Source organism: Salvelinus namaycush, chromosome 37 (assembly GCF_016432855.1).
Source record: "Salvelinus namaycush isolate Seneca chromosome 37, SaNama_1.0, whole genome shotgun sequence".
In the NCBI taxonomy this organism is placed as follows: domain Eukaryota; kingdom Metazoa; phylum Chordata; class Actinopteri; order Salmoniformes; family Salmonidae; genus Salvelinus; species Salvelinus namaycush.
The window spans coordinates 18,868,661-18,884,316 of record NC_052343.1 but is presented as its reverse complement, the minus strand read 5'-3'; the positions used below and the strand labels follow the sequence as shown (position 1 = coordinate 18,884,316).

Genomic DNA, 15,656 nt, shown 5'->3' with positions numbered 1-15,656 from the left:
GGAGAGAGAGAGAGACACAGAGAGAGACAACAAAAGAGAGAACGAGAGAGAGAGAAAGGAGGGAGAGAGAAAGTAGAGGGAGAAAGGAGAGGGAGAGAGGGAGAAAAGAGAGAGAGAGGGAGAAAAGAGAGAGGGATAAAGGAGAGAGAGAGGGAGACAAGAGAGAGAGGGAGAAAGGAGAGAGTTAGGGAGAAAGGAGAGAGAGGGAGAAAAGAGAGAGAGAGAGGGAGAAAAGAGAGAGAGATAGGGAGAAAGGAGAGAGAGGGAGAAAAGAGAGAGAGAGGGAGAAAGGAGAGAGAGAGACAGAGAGAGACAGAAAGAGAGACAACAAAAGAGAGAGAACGAGAGAGAGAAAGGTGAGTTGGTGCTCTCCTCTGGCAGGGAGGTCAGCCAGGTGATCTCTTGGCAGGTGGCCCTGTTCTGTCTGACCTCAGGTGCCACACACAGTCATTAGAAGGGCCAGTGTGACAGAGATGACGGCGTTAGAGGTGTCATGTACAGAGATAATTCTTCCTCTCTCCACCTCTCATCTCCATGATCATCTCTGAGAGGTCAGAAGGTCAGAATGGAACTCTGTGAAACACACTGATCTTCAAAAGGTTGATTGTCTGTTTAAAGCATTTCGCAATATACAGTTGAAGTAGGAAGTTTACATACACTTAGGTTGGAATCATTAAAACTCGTTTTTCAACCACTCCACAAATCTCTTGTTAACAAACTATAGTTTTGGCAAGTCGGTTAGGACATCTACTTTGTGCATGACACAAGTCATTTTTCCAACAATTGTTTACAGACAGATTATTTCACTTATAATTCACTGTATCACAATTCCAGTGGGTCAGAAGTTTACATACACTAAATTGACTGTGCCTTTAAACAGCTTGGAAAATTCCAGAAAATTATGTCATGGCTTTATAAGCTTCTGATAGGCTAATTGATATCATTTGAGTCAATTGGAGGTGTACCTGTGGATGTATTTCAAGGCCTACCTTCAAACTCAGTGCCTCTTTGCTTGAAATCATGGGAAAATCTAAAGAAATCAGCCAAGACCTCAGAAGAAAAATTGTAGACCTCTACAAGTCTGGTTCATCCTTGGGAGCAATTTCCAAATGTCTGAAGGTACCACGTTCATCTGTACAAACAATAGTATGCAAGTATAAACACCATGGGTCCACGCTGCTGTTATACCACTCAGGTAGGAGACGCGTTCTGTCTCCTAGAGATGAACGTACTTTGGTGCAAAAAGTGCAAATCAATCCCAGAACAACAGAAAAGGACAGTGTGAAGATGCTGGAGGAAACAGGTACAAAAGTATCTATATCCACAGTAAAACGAGTCCTATATCGACATAACCTGAAAGGCCGCTCAGCAAGGAAGATGCCACTGCTCCAAAACCGCCATAAAAAAGCCAGACTACGGTTTGCAACTGCACATGGGGACAAAGATCGTACTTTTTGGAGAAATGTCCTCTGGTCTGATGAAACAAAAATAAAACTGTTTGGCCATAATGACCATCGTTATGTTTGGAGGAAAAAGGGGGAGGCTTGCAAGCCGAAGAACGCCATCCCAACCGTGAAGCATGGGGGTGGCAGCATCATGTTGTGGGGTTGCTTTGCTGCAGGAGGGACTGGTGCACTTCACAAAATAGATGGCATCATGAGGAGGGATGATTATGTGGATATATTGAAGCTACATCTCAAGACATCAGTCAGGAAGTTAAAGCTTGATCGCAAATGGGTCTTCCAAATGGACAATGACCCCAAGCATACTTCCAAAGTTGTGGCAAAATGGCTTAAGGACAACAAAGTCAAGGTATTGGAGTGGCCATCACAAAGCCCTGACCTCAATTCTATAGAAAATTTGTGGGCAGAACTGAAAAAGCGTGTGTGAGCAAGGAGGCCTACAAACCTGACTCCGTTACACCAGCTCTGTCAGGAGGAATGGGCCAAAATTCACCCAACTTATTTTGGGAAGCTTGTGGAAGTCTACACGAAACGTTTGACCCAAGTTAAACCATTTAAAGGCAATGCTACCAAATACTAATTGAGTGTATTTTAACTTCTGACCCACTGGGAATGTGATGAAAGAAATAAAAGCTGAAATAAATAATTCTCTCTACTATTATTCTGACATTTCACATTCTTAAAATAAAGTGGTGATCCTAACTGACCTAAAACAGGGAAATTTACTAGGATTAAATGTCAGGAATTGTGAAAAACTGAGTTTAAATGTATTTGGCTAAGGTGTATGTAAACTTCCGACTTCAAATGTAACTGCTGTTATGATACTGACAAAGTACACATGATACTACTTCTGGAAAGTTACCTGGCCTAACCCCCATTCATCTCAGTCTGAATGCAGTACAGTGCCAGCAAAACGTTTACTATTGAGCTCAGTGGATGCATGTGGCCAGTCAGAGAGGAGGTGAATGAGATCTAGCCTACACTATTCTCTCTCCACTTTTTCCATGAACTAGGCAGATGACGGAGCATTTATCCAAGCTTCCTAGGCTGTCAGCTCCTCTCTGTATTTGTATTATTCATTAGTTTGCCAACAGGTGAATGTAGGAGTTACCTGTTGCAATAGAATACTAATTATAACTAGCTAAAACCATATCAGAGGAAAATCTTCTCTTCGAAATTAAAATCTGGAATGCTCTATTGGAATCCAGCCTTGTTTAACTTTGCCACCCTGTGTTGTTTTGCATGGTCATGGTTGGCACTGCCGACAGTGTCACTAGAGGAGGGTAAGGGTTGCTAAGTAGCTCAGATGGAAATTACAAGCACACCTCATAAAGCCCATTGTTTATGATAGTAAGTGGTGTTAGTGAGAGCTGCTCTGTCGTGGATTACATAGAGGGTTATGTATCAGTCTCCATTAAAGCACCTCAGAACCCTTGAAGAAGTGACTTCAAGGGCAACAAACGCAGTGGGTTTTATTTGGCATTTTCACATATGCTTTTTATCTCCACTGTGGTGGTGTTGTTTAATCTACTGACACAAAATGACAACAGTGAAGTTGTGGGCTGCTCTTATACTGTACATAGTCAAATATTAATGTGAGATCAATTGAATCAATATGATTCCTGTATTGATCCCATCGATATGATTATGTAAGCAGCATTTCTATTGCCTGGCTTCATCCTACATGCCAGACAGACAGACCTTCAACAAGGCTATATATGGCTGCAGTTTATCTGAGTCCTCAGTTCAGGTGATGGTCTATGAGAGCCATAGCTTGCCTCAAAGATAAACCAAAATCTCCCATCTAATGTTATGGATGGCCTTCTACCACTCCTCCCCCCACTCCTCCCCCACCCCCACATCCTCCTCCTCCTTAGCTCATTGCTGAGTCTTGTGTCAGGGTCTGTCCACAGTGCTAGGCAGCTTGGAACACTGAGCCTCTCCAGAGACTGGAGGGTCTGGTTTCAACCCCAGCTAACCCAACAAACCAACACTGTGTTCCTTCCTTGTCATGCAGATTGTTGCTGTGTGTTTCATTTTCATCTAGGCCAAGATGTTCCCTCAGCTAAAACAAGAGCTGCACAAGTATTTCTGTGTGTTCACGGGCCAACAGGATTTAGTCTGGTTGGCTCCTATCCGAGGCACTGAGCAGCATTTTAATGCATGTTCAACGTAGGTCTGTTCTTAGGTAAAAATAGCACAGCCTCTGCACATTTTAGATTTAGACTAAAATACTTTAACAAAAGCATGAAAATGCTTGAACTGAAGTTTAAACATATTATTGAAAGGATCATTTTTTTCTCAAAACAGCTTTTCAAATGATTAATACTAATTCAAGATAACTGTAAATAACTTCAGTCACTGAACTGACAGTGACTGACAGGCACCTTGACAACCGGTTGATGAATGATGGATGTCAGATATGGTCATCTCAGGAAAGACAAACCTTCTCCCCTCCTCAGCAGCCTCTACTGTGTGATCTAGATACTCTTGCAGAAAGAGCGGCGCTAAAACTGAGGTGATGCAGAAATAATTGGTTTCTATGGAAACCGTGCTCCAGGTCAGAGCGTTTGCGTGCGTCCTCCTCTCCTCCTATCTACATGAGCCACAGAAACACAGATAGACGGCTGAGTCTCAACGTTGAGTGACTGAGGTGTTCAGGGAGGCTTATGGGGAATAAGAACAGGATATACTGAGATATGCCTTGTTTCATCATTTCTCTGTACAGCTTCCCTTGAGTTTAAGTGTAGAGTTGTTTATCCATCTTCGAGGGGGTGCAACTCTACCTTATTGTTAAAGACAGATTTGTCCTTCAATGTATTAGTCTTTACTTTAACTCACAAGAATGAGCAGTTATCAAGGTAACAATAATGGATTAAATGGAGAAGAAGGAGGTGTGTGTATTTAACTTCCTTGACACCCGTGGCAACCGTCTAGTCCCCTTAGCTTAGTTCACTTCCTGGACACCCGTGGCAACCGTCTAGTCCCCTTAGCTTAGTTCACTCCCTGGACACCCCTGGCAACCGTCTAGTCCCCTTATCTTAGTTCAGGTGTGTGTGTGTGTGTGTGTGTGTGTGTGTGTGTGTGTGTGTGTGTGTGTGTGTGTGTGTGTGTGTGTGTGTGTGTGTGTGTGTGTGTGTGTGTGTGTGTGTGTGTGTGTGTGTGTGCGTGTGTTTGTGTGTTTGTGTGTTTGCGTGTGTTTGTGTGTTTGCGTGTGTTTGTGTGTTTGTGTGCTCATGCATTGGTGCAAAGCGCATGACAAAAGAGCTTGTGTTGTATTATACACTTTACAATAAAGCTCCATTTATTTATCTCTATTATCATGTGATTACATGCGTGTGGTAAAAAGGTTATCTTTATCTCCTTGCTGCAAATCATTAACACATCAGCTGAACTGAGAGGAGACATGTAACATTGATTTTGAGATTGGATTGTGAAGACTATGAACATAATAACCGTTTCCCAGCACAAAACCCTCAAAGCTTACCGATCACTGTACCCGATCACTGTACCCGCTATTTACAGCCCATCTGTAAATAGCACACCCAACTACCTCATCCCCATATTGTTATTTATTTTATTTTTTTGCACCCCAGTATCTCTACTTGCACATCATCATCTGCACATCTATCACTCCAGTGTTAATTCTAAATTGTAATTATCTCGCCTCTATGTATTGCCTTACCTCCCTAATCTTACTACGTTTGCACACACTGTATATAGATTTTTCTATTGTGTTATTGACTGTACGTTTGTTTATCCCATGTGTAACTCTGTGTTGTTTTTGTCACACTGCTTTGCTTTATCTTGGCCAGGTCGCAGTTGTAAATGAGAACTTGTTCTCAACTGGCCTACCTGGTTAAATAAAGGTGAAATTAAAAAATAAAAATAAAAAGGAAAAACTGAGAATAATACCTGTCATATATGTCCCTGAGCAATCGATGGCCACTGTAGCTATTCACTATCCTTATTGAGTTATTGAAGAGGTTTGGGTTTCTATACAATGCCCTTGTATTGCCAAATGTGAACATCATTCGTTCTATTAGAAAACTGTCCATGTAGTACTCTAGTTAGCCTTGTTCATCTCACCTCTTATATATCAAATTGTTAAGCCAATCGAGTGGTAAAGCCACTCAAATAGTGCTCCTCTCTGTCTCTCTATCTGTCTGTCTGGGATCATCTCTTGTATTGTGTAACAGAACTGTTCAGCGTCCCTGTTAAGATCTCCATAATAAGGCTGGTTGAAAGCATTACCTTGGTGCACACAATAACGGAGTAAAAGAAAGGTACACAGCAGCATGAGGGAAAACACTTCATCATCTGAACACTGTGCTCTCCAGCTCTCTGTCTTTTCATTCACAAAGAGACTCATTATCCAATCCATGCTCTCTGATGCTGTGTCACTGGACTACTAGTTTGAAGGGGCAATACAGGCTTTTACTGTACCTCTACCCAGAACATTACTATTACCATCAACCGTACGGGTTTTCAGTGATTATACGAGGTACTGTACAGACATTCAAGGTGATTACAAAGAGAGCAGCTGAAAGCATTAACAGCCAGGGTTGAAGAGAGTTGAAGAAAGTTGATGATAGTTGTAGTTGAAGGCCAGAGGACAACAGTAGTTGTGGACTGGGTTATGGGGTCAGGGTTGAAGAGAGTTGAAGAAAGTTGATGATAGTTATAGTTGAAGGCCAGAGGACAACAGTAGTTGTGGACTGGGTTATGGGGTCAGGGGGTCAGGGTTGAAGAAAGTTGAAGAGAGTTGTAGTTGAAGGCCAGAGGACAACAGTAGTTGTGGAGTGGGTTATGGGGTCAGGGGGTCAGGGTTGAAGAAAGTTGAAGACGACAACAGTAGTTGTGGATTGGGTTATGGGGTCAGGGTTGAAGAGAGTTGAAGAAAGTTGATGATAGTTGTAGTTGAAGGCCAGAGGACAACAGTAGTTGTGGACTGGGTTATGGGGTCAGGGGGTCAGGGTTGAAGAAAGTTGAAGAGAGTTGTAGTTGAAGGCCAGAGGACAACAGTAGTTGTGGACTGGGTTATGGGGTCAGGGGGTCAGGGTTGAAGAAAGTTGAAGACGACAACAGTAGTTGTGGACTGGGTTATGGGGTCAGGGTTGAAGAAAGTTGAAGACGACAACAGTAGTTGTATACTGGGTTATGGGGTCAGGGGGTCAGGGTCAGCTGGGTTTACAAGCACATAGAGCCAGCCACAGGCAAGGAAAAGGACATCATACTGACCCGACACTGAGCGGTACAGACAATCAAGTGATTTAGCAACTGACTGACTACAGCCTAGTGTACCATAACGTTGAGTGGCCTGTGTGTGTGTCCACATCGGTAGCACTTTACTTAATAAGATCTGAGCATTTAGCTTGATGTGTTTTTTTCAAAACCAGACTAAAAATAGTCTGTTTGCAAGAAGCTCTTAGTTCCCGCTGTGAATGCAATGTAACACTGATTACATCTTATTAGACAGCTAAACTAATCTGTTAGCCTGCTGCTGAGAAGAACTCACAGGGTTCCAAATCAATTTGTTCTAATCTTGACATACTTTAACAGCCTCTGTTATGAGAACTATCCTCCCTGTTGAAACAAAACAACTGTCATGTCTGTAATATAAAAGTATCATGTAAAACATTATGGGAACATGATAACTGGCATTCCACATAAATAATAACATAAATAATGGATTGATGTAAGATTCATGTTAGATTGAGGGTAGACTGGTAAGGTTTGACCTGACTGAGGTTGGATTGAGGTTTGTTTGAGGTCAGGTTAGGTTTGACCTGTGGTTGGATTGAGGTTAGATTGAGGTCAGGTTAGGTTTGACCGGAGGTTGGATTGAGGTTAGATTGAGGTCAGACTGGTGAACTAGTTAACTAGTTACCTGAGGTCAGTCTCTGAGAACCTCCTCCGAAGCATTTCCTCTTCATTGATCTCCTCCTGTGACTTCTGTGTGACTACAGTGGTCCTCCTCTCACCTCCTTCCTCTTTAGCCTCCTCCTCCTCCCCTTCCCTCTGTTTACCCTGCCCTCTATGTGTACCCCCCTCTTCCCCCCCCACCTCTCGCCCAGCTTCCTCTTCCTCCAGCACCTCCCCCAAATGTTCATCCCCTTCCCGTGATTGGTTCCTTGATTCGGAATAGATGAGGACGTGACAGAAGCGCAAACGCGGTGCATGCAAAGCAGAAAGGAAATGAAAGAAAGGTATGTGAAACCAAACTGCAGAAATAAGGTCAACAATGAGACAAAATGGAACATACATAAAACAGCAAAACTAAAATGAACTAAACGCAAAAAACCCTGCATATCTGTTTCAGTTATGTTTCAACATGAGACAACCCATACAGCATACTACATGGTTTCACACCAGTATGAGTTACCAGTTACGAGCAAACCCCAACCTGAAGCAGTAGAGTTCAAACATTTAGCTCTATTTTCACCTAGGCAGAGCCAAAGCTGAACTCACTGGACAATGGGAAATAGCACAATGCTAGCTGTGCATTTCCCTCTAAAGTTAAGAAACCAAGTGAAAACTCTTTTCATTGTGGAAAATGTCTGGATTTGGCAACTTTAGTTGGAAGAAAGCTTCACAGCCTTTGGGGTTTGCCCATCCCTGGCAAGGCAGAGGTGTTGGACCTAGGGCTTCTGTCTCCCCTCGGTGTGTTGCTGCTTCCTACCTGATCTTCTGCTTTCCTCGCGGCCGTTCTGACTGGACAGACATGTAGCTCGTGCTGCTGAACCGAGAGGCACTACTGGTTCTCGACACAGCGGACACGTCGCTTACATCGCTGTCCGAAGACTTGGCTGACATGTTGTCTGAACCCCGCTGACCATCCCTCCTCTGTAAAGGAGAAACACACACCACTCAGCACACAACTAAAAATAGACTTGAAAATGCTACTTTGTGGTAATTATTTTGTCCCTTCATGAGTTTTTCCCCCTATTGTACAGAATATTAAGGACACCTTCCTAATTATTGAGTTGCACCCCCCCTTTAACCCTCAGAACAGCCTCAATTCGTTGGGGCATGGACTCTACAAGGCGTCGAAAGCATTCCACAAGGATGCTGGCCAATGTTCCTTCAATTTTTTTAGGTACTGAGCAAATTTCAGGTCTGTTGAGCGCAAACTTGAACGTTGTGAAAATTCTGTGCAACTTCAAGTGAGCGTTTACTTTGAACACTGAGGCTGTACCCGCTTCATGTTAGTTTTAACAGCGGTCAAGTAGGCTACTATGAGTATTTGATCATAATGTAGACCTACCCACCATTAATAACAATGGAGAAAATGCATCCCATAACATTTTAACATGGAAATAGCTGTTCTATCATTCAGTCTACACTAGCAGCCAATATGTGGTGTTCAATGTGGGCTACATTCCATTAGATTAAAAAACAACAAGATGCAGGGCTTGACAATAACCTTTATCACACAGACAAGGAGGTGACTGAAAATGTTGTTGGTTTGTTTGATGCAATAAACCACTTTGCACAATACAATACATTATTATTTCCATACCATTACTACAGAGAATCAGACAAATTATGCTACTCTCTGCCTAATGCCACAAAATACAACACTGCCCTTTAAGACAAAAAAAAAGCTCTTTATGCTGGCTCATGTTGACTCCAATGCTTCTCCGTTGGGTGGTGAACCATTCTTGCTACACACGGGAAACGATTGAGCGTGAAAAACCCAGTGGAGGCTACTGAGGAGATAACGGTTCATAATAATGGCTGGAACGGAGCAAATGGAAACCATGTGTTTGATACCATTCCACTGATTCCGCTCCAGCCATTACCACGAGCCCGTCCTCCCCAGTTAAGGTGCCACCAACCTCCTGTGCGCCTGGCACCATACCCTCCTCAAAGGCACTTCAATATTCTTTCTTACCCATTCACCCTCTGAATGGCGCACATACACAATCCATGTCTCAATTGCCTCAAGGCTTAAAAATCCTTCTTTAACCTGTCTCCTCCCATTCATCTACACTGATGGAAGTGGATTTGGAAGTGACATTTTTCCATTTAGCAAACGCTCTTATACAGAGCCACTTACAGGAGCAGTTAGGGGTAAGTGCCTTGCTCAAGGGCACGTCGACATATTTTTCAGCTAGTCAGCTCGGAGATTTGAACCAGCAACCTTTCTTGCCCAACCTCTTAGCTACCTTAACCGCTAGGGTACCTGCCGCCTACATAAATAAGGGATCATAGCTTTCACCTGGATTCACCTGGCCAGTCTATGTCATGGTGGTCATAATGTTTTGTACACTCAGTGTATGTGATGTAGATAATAAACTATTTTAAATAGTCTACTGCAAGGGTTATAGTCTTGTGGGGAAGGAATTTATAAAAGTATTAATTAGAAAATTATAAGACAAAGGACAATAGAACAAACTTTAATTTGGCCAAAATCTTTGCTTTCAATGATTCGTTGGCTTTATAAGGAGATCTGTTCATCCTAAAACAATTGTTAGCCAAAGAGCAGCTCATTCACATTCATTACGGCCAATGTTCTTGGAGGAGGACACAGAGAAATACTAAGTTATATAACCAAATAATCTTGAGCGATGGTAAGTTGTTCTCCCAGTTTAGAACATACTGTTTATCCTTTAGTTCAGGTCTGTAAAGCCAAAATGTAAACTAATCAAAATCATTTGGCATAAACAAGAAATGGGAAAAAGATATCTTTCTTAGTTTTTTTACAGCAAGTTGGTGAACCAAGACTTGATGTTAAAACAAATGAAAATCATCTGCAAAGAAAGAGATTGTATATTAAAAGCTTCTCTGTGTCGAGAGGAGCATTACAGTTTGTAAACATACGGTTGTAGTTCATGGCACTCCTCACAACTAACAGAGTCGACAAATGTTTCATTTTATAGAACTATAAGTGTAATGCATGCTTAGTGTATTCCAGGGCAGTAGTTATCATCCACACACAGGACAGGATGGACATTCTTTCTCTTATAAGGCTTGGCTCGGGCTCTGGTGAGGCCCCCAGGCTGTCTCTTTATAAACACACTTCACTTACAGTAACTACTGTCTGTGTGACTCTGGACACAGTCACTGCTACATTCCATGGATTCACAGGGTCGATATAATACCTCATGTATGTACGTACATTTGTTCATGAAGCTTGCCAAATTGTGAATACTGCTGGAATGCTCGGCTTTAATTTGATTCCTGCACGGGCAACATTTACTGAACATTTTCTGTGTTAGCTGTAAGTCAGTTTGTAAACAAAGTGTCTATTTAATGACCATGTTATGAATAGAATAGGAAGGAAGGGCTGATATTGGTCTTGCCTTAAGAGTGATAGTCCTGCTTCACATGGACGTGTTAATGTAACTCCAAGTCAGTTTGTTGGTAGAAAAGGTGTGATGCTAACAATGTTATACTTATGAAAGGACGTGCTACCTTGTCCCAGACCTGCTGTTTTCAACTCTCTAGAGACTGCAGGAGCAGTAGAGATACTCTTAATTATCGGCAATGAAAAGCCAACTGACATTTACTCCTGAGGTGCTGACTTGCTGCACCCTCGACAACTACTGTGATTATTATTATTTGACCATGCTGGTCATTTATGAACATTTGAACATCTTGGCCATGTTCTGTTATAATCTCCACCCGACACAGCCAGAAGAGGACTGGCCACCCCTCATAGCCTGGTTCCTCTCTAGGTTTCTTCCTAGGTTTTTGGCCTTTCTAGGGAGTTTTTCCTAGCCACCGTGCTTCTACACCTGCATTGCTTGCTGTTTGGGGTTTTAGGCTGGGTTTCTGTACAGCACTTTGAGATATCAGCTGATGTAAGAAGGGCTATATAAATACATTTGATTTGATTTGAAAGGGAAAGAAGGGCTGTGTCACTGTGACTTGCCTTGTTGTAGTCCTGTTCCAGTCTGGAGTCGGACCCAGCCCCCTGCTTGAACTTGTTCACCTTCAGCTTCATCTGTCTGGTCCTCTCCTCCACATCCATAGCACCTAGGGAGCAGAGTGGTCAGTGGAGGTCATACTCAGGAATAGGGAAATCCTGGTAGGAAGACTCCCAGAATCACAAGGGAATAATCCGTTATCCTCCAACCAGGATTTCTGGAAAACCTGGGAATGTGGGGGAAATTCCCGTAATTTTGCAACGCTACTCAGAAACAGTCTTTTGAAATGTTTTTGGGGTTCTGGTATAAAGCACTGACCGGAAAAGTCCTCAAGATATCAGCATAAAAAAAGGTTTCTACTTTGATTTAGGAATCCCGCATTACTATGATCCAAAGACTTATTCGGGTATCATTTCACATGACAATGTTATTGTATAAAAGTGCTGCATGCAGCGTTCAGAGTTAGTTCACCCAGACACCAACAGTCAGTCCATGATGTCACATAGAGCTGGCAAAATGAACAGTAGGAAAACCCAAACAACAACTTGTAAGAAATATTACATTTCATAATGAAGGGGTTCACTTGGGGTTTACATGAAGGGTTTGAATGAAAGGTGTCAGTTATTCTGTGTCAAAATCTCAGACATGCTCTGTTGGGTCTGGAGCCCTAACTTTACTATACAACCTCTTTGCCATAGTTTATTTTACTGAATTAATTATTCATCATATTTCTTCTAAGCAGCCACCAACCTCCCAGAGCTCACATAGGATTTGGGGGCAAAACGTGACTGTCCACGTGCCACAGTGAGCATGTCAGGTCAGTCAGGTCTGTTAGGTCAGTCAGTCAGTCTGAAGTGTGGGGAGTATTCAGATCAGAGGAACCCTATTCCCTATATAGTGTTTCCTATGTGGCTCCGGTCCAACAGAATACACTCGACTAAGGAATGGGGAAGCTACCATTTGGGACGGCCTCACTTCGTGATGTCAGGCAGACTACAGTAACTCTAGCTATCTTACATGCATCACCATTCTCTGGACACACTTTCATTCTCTCTACTTTAGATTTGTATGATGGCGGTGGGGAGAGGAAAAACAGGTGCATGAGAGAAAGAAAACACAAAAACAAAGAGCAAATGAATGTAGAAAGATAATAGATGAGACTAAATGAAGATCTCCAGGAATGATGGGAAATGAAAGGACAGCATCCATGTTAGTTTTTCTGCAACATGTGAATATGATTTCCTGTCCTGTCCGTCAGCTTTATATGACAGTTCATGAGACATGAACTTATGTTGTAGAACAACAGAATGAGATGCACTTTCTGCCATCTTGGTGGCATATCAGGATTCCTAGGTTCTATTTGTACAACATGCCTCAATGAAATGTCGTCAGGACTGAATATAGCCGAACAACAGACATGTGAACACAATGAACACAGTTGACATGTATGACCATGCATGCTTACATGTAAGCAAGCACACACAAACTGAGTCAAATCCATCCCCTCTCCCCAAAAATACATCTTCAACAAGCTCAATCAGCAGGGAAGAATGGACATGAGAAAGCAGGAGTAGGCGGGATGAAGAAGAGAAGGAATGAGGAAGACGAGGATGAGAAGGAAGTAAAAAGGCGAGGCATACAGAAGAAGAAGGGACAGACCTGAGCTGGTCCAACCTGGTGAGTCCGTGTCTTCTGGGGTCACATGACAAAACACAGACACAGACAGAGGACAGGAGATGGGAGTGAGAGGGGTGACACCATGGACAGGAACTGACATCACTGTGGAGGACCCTCCTTCACAGTGGCCGCCGCACAGATCGGGTGGGGGTCAGAGTGAGGGGGGGGCATGATGGGGAGGGGGTGGCACAAAACGACAACAACAACAAGCACAGAGCACAACAACACAAACAAAATCATACACCACAACAAAGAAAGATCACACCAACACAAATTGCACTAATGGACAGCCAAGGAGAAAATTGAAGAGAAGAGAAGGGTGCAAGGCAGGCCGGGAGCGGCTGGAGTAAAAGACCTGTAGTGTTATTGAAAAACAAAGAGGGGGAAAGGTGAGCTGCCGTGTACTGTCCAGAGGAAAGAGAGCTGAAACAGTCAAGTAGACGTTAAGGATGGGAGGAAGAGCATTGGAGCTGACAAAGCAGACAGAACCCCTAAAAGACTTTAGAGGTAGAAGAGAGGCGGTGGGGGAGCCACTTGAGTCAGGGACTAATAGTCTACTGTGGAGAAACAGACAGACAGACAGCCTGGAACATAAACAAAACCAAAAGCAGGCAGAAAGGCGGCGGTAGGTGCAAAAGAGAAATCTACCAGTACCACAACTTTTCTTTCTTTCTCTTTCTTTCTTTCTCTTTCTTTCTCTTTCTTTCTCTCTTTCTTTCTTTCTTTCTTTCTTTCTTTCTTTCTCTTTCTTTCTTTCTTTCTATTTCTTTCTTTCTTTCTCTTTCTTTCTTTCTTTCTCTTTCTTTCTTTCTCTTTCTTTCTTTCTTTCTTTTTCTTTCTTACTTTCTTTCTTTCAGAAATCTTGTTGTTGTGATTGAGGCTGAGAGGGAGTAGGCCCACCAATACCCCTGGGAATGAACAGGTTACACAACAGAGAGAGAGTAGGCCCACCAATACCCCTGGGAATGAACAGGTTACACAACAGAGAGAGAGTAGGCCCACCAATACCCCTGGGAATGAACAGGTTACACACAGAGAGAGTAGGCCCACCAATACTCCTGGGAATGAACAGGTTACACAACAGAGAGAGAGTAGGCCCACCAATACCCCTGGGAATGAACACGTTACACAACAGAGAGAGAGTAGGCCCACCAATACCCCTGGGAATGAACAGGTTACACACAGAGAGAGTAGGCCCACCAATACTCCTGGGAATGAACAGGTTACACAACAGAGAGAGAGTAGGCCCACCAATACCCCTGGGAATGAACAGGTTACACAACAGAGAGCGCTGGGATCGACTAGAAGCCGCTCTCCTCTCCAGAGCCTCTGTTAGTCTCCAGTTAACAACCATCTCCCCCTACTCCAGTACATAATCCTACTCCTATTCCTCAGCTGTGTTTTGGGAGGAAAACAGAATATGCTGAGGTTTTGATGAGCTGTGCTTTCATCAGCCTTTCATTAATCACCCCCTGCCGTGCGCAAATCATCTTACATAATGAGAGAGAGAGAGAGAGATGGAGCACTCACTCCTCCTGGCTCGTCTGTGGCTTCACGCAAGCATAGTGATACACTTACTGTATGTTATGCATGTAATGGTGTTGTATTTTCATGGGATTTTGGGAGATACAGTAAGACCCCATTGTGGGCTAAAAGAGATCCAAATATACAAGGGAACAAACTGTGGCTTCACACAGCCATAGTGATTCTGCTAACTATGCCAGGGCAAGCTGTGGTGGGGGTGGTTAGCTCACAAACCATCTTCACTGAAGTGACACTGTCCACTCCTGGATGTGTGCCCACCTACTCCCCTATTGTTCCCCTTGCCCCTTTCTTGTATGCTTCCATTTTGAAGGCTTTGGTGTACACCCACTGGGAGACCACAACAAACCACAGCTGCAGCTATACGAGTTGTTGGTTTCCCAAATGGCACCCTAATCCCTATGTGGTGTACTATGTACAGTGCCTTGCAAAAGTATTCATCCCCTTGGCGTTTTTCCTATTTTGTTGCATTACAACCTGTAATTTAAATATATTTTTATTTGGATTTCATGTAATGGACATACACAAAATAGTCCAAATTGGTGAAGTGAAATGAAAAAAATGACTTGTTCCAAAAAAATATAAAAATAAAAAACGGAAAAGTGGTGTGTGCATATGTATTCACCCCCTTTGCTTTGAAGCCTCTAAATAAGATCTGGTGCAACCAATTACCTTCATAAGTCACATAATTAGTTAAATAAAGTCCACCTGTGTGCAATCTAAGTGTCACATGATCTCAGTATAGATACACCTGTTTTTCGAAAGGCCCCAGAGTCTGCAACACCACTAAGCAAGGGGCACCACCAAGCATGCAGCACCATGAAGACCAATGAGCTCTCCAAACAGGTCAGGGACAAAGTTGTGGAGGAGTACAGATCAGGGTTGGGTTATAAAAAAATATCAGAAACTTTGAACATCCCACGGAGCACCATTAAATCCATTATTAAAAAATGGAAAGAATATGGCACCACAACAAACCTGTCAAGAGAGGGCCACCCACCAAAACTCATGGACCAGGCAAGGAGGGCATTAATCAGAGAGGCAACAAAGAGACCAAAGATAACCCTGAAGGAGCTGCAAAGCTCCACAATGGAGATTG

At 43.0% G+C, this 15,656-nt stretch overlaps 1 protein-coding gene across 19 annotated transcripts in view; it reads right to left on the bottom strand.

Moving 5' to 3' along the window:
* Nucleotides 1-15,656, bottom strand: part of rims2a (regulating synaptic membrane exocytosis 2a) — a 227,380-nt gene that overhangs the window by 36,773 nt on the left and 174,951 nt on the right. For 4 of the 19 annotated variants that reach the window (XM_038976291.1, XM_038976292.1, XM_038976290.1 and 1 more), the window contains 3 exons: nt 11,334-11,447; nt 9,301-9,307; nt 8,146-8,304 (listed from right to left, as the gene is read on the bottom strand). The exons of the other annotated variants lie outside the window; for them this stretch is intronic. In XM_038976291.1, coding sequence (XP_038832219.1) covers nt 8,146-8,304; nt 9,301-9,307; nt 11,334-11,447 — 280 coding nt within the window. The remainder of the gene's footprint in view (nt 1-8,145; nt 8,305-9,300; nt 9,308-11,333; nt 11,448-15,656) is intronic. 19 annotated transcript variants of the gene reach the window in all.